Consider the following 7,290-nt stretch of genomic DNA (forward strand, 5'->3'; position numbering starts at 1 on the left):
CTTTACACTCACATTGTGGAAACTTATCAGTCTGCGGCTTATTTAGGCCGGGCTGACGGAGCAGGATCCCGAGCCATTTCATCAATACCGCCTCGACAAGGCCGTTACTCAAACCGAGACACTAGATATTAAAGCTTGATAGATCCGCAGCGAGAGAGAGAGAGAGAGAGAGAGAGAGAGAGAGAGTGAGGAGGGAGGGAAAATAAATAAAGAAAGAGAGAGTGAGAGAGAGAGAGAGAGAGAGGAGAGAGAGAGAGAGAGAGGAGTCCCAGCTTCATATTCCCTCCAACGGCTTCCACCGAGCGCGTTCATAGACTCGGCTCTGACCTTCGCAGCACTTAGAGTATGAAGCCGGCGTCGGTTATTGCCATTATCTTAATTTGGCCTGCAGATTGTTTATTGTAAAGGCTCGACGTCAGCGAGACCCGCCGCTGAATACAGATGCAGGCGATGCGGGGGTGGGGGGTGGGGTGGTGGGGGGGGGGGTTCGGCTGGACTGACAGGTCAGACAGACAGAGAGCCCGGTGGGAGGCGGCGGTGGCGGCGGAGGTGCGCCGGTACCCAATTGGCTGTCAGCATGTGGGCGGGGTTATAGGTGTTGTGTCAGCGCTGCGGTTTATTTGCAACAACAAATCCTTTGCTACTTAAGTAAACGCAGCAATACCCTCTAATGGAAAAATACAACAGAACAAGCTCCAAATGTTCCCTCAGTAAAAGAACAGCAGGATTCAGTGTGGAAAATCAAGAATGCTTCCTTACAGAGACTTAAATTATCGCTGCATTAACCTGTAAGAAGTATTTCATTGGTGTAGCTCTAATCCTGCATCCTGTTGGCTGGTTTACACTCTAACAATGCAGCACATCTCATGTCCTGCATGGAAAAGCCTCTCCTGCAAATTAACTAGTAACTCCAGCTGTCAAATGAATGAATGAATGAATGAATTGTCTTTATTTTTGTGACTTGTCTTGCGACCCGTCTCTTATGAGATTATAAGACAAGAAAAACAATCTACAAATCATTTCAATCACTTCCAATAACTGATAGCTGCCAGGTAAACACAGAAAAAAAACAACAAAGGTAGCATTTAAGCAACATTTAAGCCAAGATAAATACGTCACGTAAATGTTGTCTTTGTTTGCAAAATCCCACGCTCTCTCTAAATAATCAGCAAATGCAAAAACCCTGCAATCAAAGAGCCATTTAAGTCTGTCTGCATCAGTTAACCACATGGGCTCTGACACTTATTAAATAATTTTAAGTGTAAATCATGGCACAAAGGACAATAAAACACAAAGTGAAACTCTTCCTCTGAAACCCTCCGGCCCGACTCACAGTGCAGGGAAAGATCCCAGACACAAGTTGGGCGCATAACAACCTCCGTCTTCTAGATAATGGAGCACAAACATATTTTTCAGATAAATGGAGTGCAGGAAAAAGTACGAGACTTCTCACTGAAATGTAGAAAGTCTCATTGAACGGAAACACTCCAGTAAAGTGTGTCAGACGTGGACTGCAGGAAGTGGATTTAGTTACTTTAGATCTGTGGTTCTCAGGCGGCCTGTCCTCAGTAATGAACAACACAGAGAACGCTTTTATTTTACAGAATGAAAAATGCAGTAACACACAATGCTTTCATGTACTGTTAACACTCTGAAAGCTAAATATAAAAAAAAAACTTTATTTCTTTAAAAAGTATTTACTTTGTCATCTTGAAAATCTTCTTGTCAGACTCATCGAAAAGATTGTACAAATTCAAATGCAGCATAAATAATTTTTTTCATGAATACTTTCATATTTCAATTTAAGATTTTATGTATTTTTTTCGTTTGATTTCTATTTTAAAGATTTTATACCACTTTTAAATACTTATTGATGTACTTTTTTTCTCTTAGGTTTGTACAGTAATAAGGATGTTTTTAAATGTGGCTGCATTACTGCAACTTTTATATCTTTTATTTATTCAGCTATTTATTTTTTACGTTTTTCTATTTTTAAGACGAGGGTCAAAATAACGAGTGACAAACATGACAGCTATATCTTTCAGGCCATTTTACCGATTATGGTTTTGTGGCTGCAGGAGTTTGAGGTGTTTCTCGTCTGGTTTCTGAGCTGCTTGATGCCGTGTTTCACTGTAAGGAGGCAGTTCTGAGCTATTTGACAGAGTTTACTGATGTGGTTTCTGAGCTGTTCGACAAACTGAGGCTGTTTCTGAGCTGTGTGTGTAGGAGTGTTTCAGGGTAAGAAGGAGAAGCTGTTTCTGACCTGGTTTCTCAGCTGTTTGGAAGAATACAGGAAGGCGAACATGTGGTTCTGGTGTGGTTTCTGAGCTGTTTGATCTTAGGATTTGAGGTTTAGAAAGAGTTTGACAGATTTGAGGTTATTTCTGATTGGTTTCTGCGCTGTTTAAGATGTGAGGTTGTATCTGATTTAGTTTCTCAGCTGTTTAGCAGATTTGAGGTGATTTCTGACCTGGTTTCTCAGCTGTTTAGCAGATTTGAGGTGATATCTGACCTGGTTTCTCAGCTGTTTAGCAGATTTGAGCTGATTTCGAACCCGGTTTCTCAGCTGTTTAGCAGATTTGAAAGTGATGTTCAGCAGATTTGAGGTAATTTCTGACCTGGTTTCTCAGCTGTTTAGCAGATTTGAGCTGATTTCTGACCCGGTTTCTCAGCTGTTTAGCAGATTTGAAAGTGATGTTCAGCAGATTTGAGGTGATTTCTGACCTGGTTTCTCAGCTGTTTAGCAGATTTGAGCTGATTTCTGACCCAGTGTCTCAGCTGTTTAGCAGATTTGAAAGTGATGTTCAGCAGATTTGAGGTGATTTCTGACCTGGTTTCTCAGCTGTTTAGCAGATTTGAGCTGATTTCTGACCCAGTTTCTCAGCTGTTTAGCAGATTTGAGCTGATTTCTGACATGATTTCTCAGCTGTTTAGCAGATTTGAGCTGATTTCTGACCTGGTTTCTCAGCTGTTTAGCAGATTTTAGGTGATTTCTGACCCGGTTTCTCAGCTGTTTAGCAGATTTGAGCTGATTTCTGACCCGGTGTCTCAGCTGTTTAGCAGATTTGAGCTGATTTCTGACCCGGTGTCTCAGCTGTTTAGCAGATTTGAGCTGATTTCTGACCTGGCTTCTCAGCTGTTTAGCAGATTTGAGCTGATTTCTGACCCAGTGTCTCAGCTGTTTAGCAGATTTGAAAGTGATGTTCAGCAGATTTGAGGTGATTTCTGACCTGGTTTCTCAGCTGTTTAGCAGATTTGAGCTGATTTCTGACCCAGCTTCTCAGCTGTTTAGCAGATTTGAGCTGATTTCTGACATGATTTCTCAGCTGTTTAGCAGATTTGAGCTGATTTCTGACCTGGTTTCTCAGCTGTTTAGCAGATTTTAGGTGATTTCTGACCCGGTTTCTCAGCTGTTTAGCAGATTTGAGCTGATTTCTGACCCGGTGTCTCAGCTGTTTAGCAGATTTGAGCTGATTTCTGACCCGGTGTCTCAGCTGTTTAGCAGATTTGAGCTGATTTCTGACCTGGCTTCTCAGCTGTTTAGCAGATTTGAGCTGATTTCTGACCCGGTTTCTCAGCTGTTTAGCAGATTTGAAAGTGATGTTCAGCAGATTTGAGGTGATTTCTGACCTGGTTTCTCAGCTGTTTAGCAGATCTGAGGTGATTTCTGACCTGGTTTCTCAGCTGTTTGATGGAGTGCTGCAGGGTGAGGATGTGGCTGAACAGCGGACATTGCAGTGTTTCCCTGAGGTTGCCCACGTTGTCGCTGTGTGTCCACTCCTCCCTCTGCACCAGTTTGGCCTGCAGACGCTCCAGAGCCCCCAGCACCTGCTGACGCTCCGCTGTGGAGACTGACACACACACACACACACACACAAAATATGTTATCATGTAGACATATGCAAACATGCCTGCACACACAGTCTATGTTTTCTATATGCGAGTTAATGTTGCACAGTTGAGAAACAAACAGTACCTGTGGGGATATTTTCATACATGATCCTCCCTGTCTCACTCTCTCTGTCTGTTGTTTTGGATCAGTCTGTGCAGAGAAAGACATCGGGGGGGGGGGGGGGGACATTATTTCAAACAACATAGACCTGTGCATAAGCAGAGATTAATTTATCCTAACTGGAAACAGCTACAGTTTCCCATCCAGCCCTTGTTGGGGGAAAAAAGACACTAAACACCACATACTGGAAAAACTTTAAAAAAAATTAAGTTAGTTTAAGTTAGATAATACAATAATTACAATTTAAACTGCAATGTTTCTCTATAACAGACTCTTGAACAACAACATCAACAACAAGATCAGTGGAATCAGCTCTATTTTATTCTAATGCACTTCCATGTTCCCCAGTGGAATACTGCTTCCTTCAATTGTTTTCTTTTTATCATTATCTTGACTTCTTTCAACCAACAGGCAGATTTGTTAAGAAACATGCTGTATGTCAATTAGTTTGCAGTCTTCAGCCGTCAAACAGCATCAAGACTCACCCTGGCACTTGATGCTGACAGCTGTATAGAGAAAACACCTGACCAGACTCCATTCAAAAATCTGGTAATTTTGTGTTGGCTTGAGTTATTAGTCAGCATTTATCTGTGAGAGCAGGACTTCAGACAAACACATTTCAAACACACGGTTGATCCATTAAGCAGCACTTTATTTCAATAAAATCTCAGTTGTAAGACTTAATTCACATCCTCTTGGTGTATTTTGGCGGTGGAGACACTGAATATAAAATGTAATACTCATAGCAGGGCGGCACAATATGGTCAAAATTTCATACCTCAATATTTACGCCACATATCTCGAAAACAATAAGATATATGATATGACTGTGGGTTCACACACATTCGAAATTTTAAGTGCAGCAACAGTGAAAATTTAGCATTCTTCAAAAAACAGCAGAGTGATACCAAATGGACACCGAAAATGCAGTCACTTCGCCAAGTATTTTACTGATCAGAACAGACTGATCAGTGTCTTAGGCTGCATGAAAACATATTTTAAAAAATTTAAATCAAACATTTTCCTGCAACCTTTGCTTCATCACCACGCCCCAACAATATTTTAAGTGTAACAACAGAGAAAATTCAGCAATCTCCCCCCCAAAAAAAACACAGCATAATAACACCAAATGCATGTAGAAAACTACACAAAATATTTTTTTGATCAATACAGACCAATCCCATTTGATATCGCTCATATTTTTGCCTTTTGACATGTTAACTTCCCGCATGTTCATACCTACAGACCTGCAGCTTTTGAACAGGCAGGGCAGGCAACTGCTTGGGGCCCCGAGCCGACAGGGGGCCCCTGAGACTCGGGGCCCAAGGCTTGTTTTTACCGAAATGTCTCAAAAATGTATTAGCCGCAGTGACCGCACCCCACTCCCCCTTAAACAACAGTGGACGTTTTGCAATGACAGCTCAAGGCAGAATCTGAACCAGGGCTGAAAAAGTGCTGATAATGTGGCTTATTTACAATGTAACAGTTGGTTTTTTTATTTTGTTTTTTATTATTCTTTACATTTATATTTTCACATACTTTATATTTTCAAAATGACAAGGTTTTTCATGTTATTGAATTCTAATATATTAGGTATGGTATGTGGACACTGGGAATAAAAAAAAAGTATTGATTTCATACATTTTTCGTTGGTGTCAGAGTAATTATAACATGATGGTGATGGACACTGGTCGGAAGGGCTCCCTGGGAATTTTTGCTTAGGGCCCAAACAGACTCAAGAATCGCCTCTGCATACCTAGATGACGATATAAGGATCGTTCAGCCCTAAATAAAAGTTTACATGTTTTTGAGGCAGCAGGTGCTTGGTGCATCACCTGTATGCCGAACAGAGGACTGCATCATGACAAATTAAAAAAAAGTCCTTTGGTTGCGCTCTGCCAGGTATGAACTCATCCTATTACGCAAGCCGGCGTTAAACTGCACGATTTTGTAATGGAGTCTGGTGCCAGTGCTCTCTCTCTCTCTCTTTCTCTCTCTCTCTCTCTCTCTCTCTCGACAGAAGAATGGAAGGAATCCGGTCTAGTTTCAACATTAGCACAGTTTGTTTACACAGGGAGGGGAAAAACAGTAACCCAGGCAAGAGAGAACAGAGTTTATCAGCCCATAAAGATGAAGAGAAAACACAAACACGACTGTCCTTACATTATTTAACCGACCCAGACCGAGTTCCTCACGCTGTGAAACTCTACGCTGTGATTTAGCGAGGAGGACGTTTACCTGTGCGAGCTCACCTGGGGAAAACCAGGAAGTGAAACTCGGCGGAAAACAAGGGAGGGGTGAACAAATACGGGAATAAACTACTGAATAAAACACTGCATGTTCTCTCCAATACACCGTGTGCTTGTATTCACCTGAGCTTTACCACAGTGAGTACCTGAACAGGTGAGAAAGTGAAAGGAGTTTGAGCCGCAGAAGCAAAAGCAGCGCGAGCAGGTCATGAACGTGCAACAGGTGCATGTCACTTTGAAAAGAGCGCAAAGGAAAGCTTCACCCGCTTGTATCTCACAAAAACACAGATTATTAATCCCATGTCAACATAAGACTCAGTTTCCTCCTCTTTTATATTCGCCTTAAAGTGTAAAACCCATTTTGTCCAACTTGTTAGCCTCCATCACTCGCTCACAGCAACAAGGGCTGGCTAACTCATTAGCCGCTAGCATGCCAGCTAACTAGTTTGACACTGTTGTTTAATAACACTTTAAAAAATGTCATTTCATTTTATCCCGCGCCGGAAAACAGTCTGACATCGCACATGGCTGCTAAGTAATAATTCTTACCCCCCAGGGCGAGCAGAACAAGTTTTAAACTGGTGGGAAACTCACATGAACTGGATCCAGTTTGTAACCAGTGTCGCTTTAATGCTGCCTTCATGTGCCGTGGGAAATCACAACTTCATTCATGAGCGCTGGTGGAAAAAAAAAAAAAAAATACCAAAATGACGAAAAGAAATATTTTTTTCATTTGTCAGGTCAAGTCAGTTATTTATAGAGCACATCTAAAAACAACAAGAAAGTGCTTTAAATTCGTGGCAAAAGGGTTTAAAGTAAAATATATATATATGTAAGATTAAAAGAGTAGAACAGAAGCCAAGACTAACATGGACAACACAGGTAAAAAGGTAAAATCAAGTATTAAAATAAGAAATTAGGAGGTGTTGTGTAGCACGGCAGTTAACTAAATAAAGCAACACAGATTTGATTGAAAATTAGGTAGAAAATCCTCAGCTGGCGTCTGATTTATGTTTTATTTTATTTCCT

The 7,290-nt window shown here is 41.3% G+C and overlaps 1 protein-coding gene across 3 annotated transcripts in view; it reads right to left on the reverse strand.

Annotated features, from left to right (window-relative positions):
• Positions 1-6,923, reverse strand: part of LOC115357679 (inaD-like protein) — an 83,502-nt gene extending 76,579 nt beyond the window's left edge. Inside the window, exons 1-4 of one of the 3 annotated variants that reach the window (XM_030049289.1) lie at positions 6,856-6,923; positions 3,977-4,042; positions 3,692-3,851; positions 2,264-2,282 (exon numbers count right to left, since the gene is read on the reverse strand). In XM_030049289.1, coding sequence (XP_029905149.1) covers positions 2,264-2,282; positions 3,692-3,851; positions 3,977-3,998 — 201 coding nt within the window. In that variant the 5' untranslated portion in view covers positions 3,999-4,042; positions 6,856-6,923. Of the gene's footprint in view, positions 1-2,263; positions 2,283-3,672; positions 3,852-3,976; positions 4,043-6,810 lie in introns of all 3 variants that reach the window. The other 2 variants (XM_030049287.1, XM_030049288.1) reach the window with 2 other exon arrangements.
• Positions 6,924-7,290: the final 367 nt, after the last annotated feature.

Source organism: Myripristis murdjan, chromosome 4 (assembly GCF_902150065.1).
Source record: "Myripristis murdjan chromosome 4, fMyrMur1.1, whole genome shotgun sequence".
Classification (NCBI taxonomy): domain Eukaryota; kingdom Metazoa; phylum Chordata; class Actinopteri; order Holocentriformes; family Holocentridae; genus Myripristis; species Myripristis murdjan.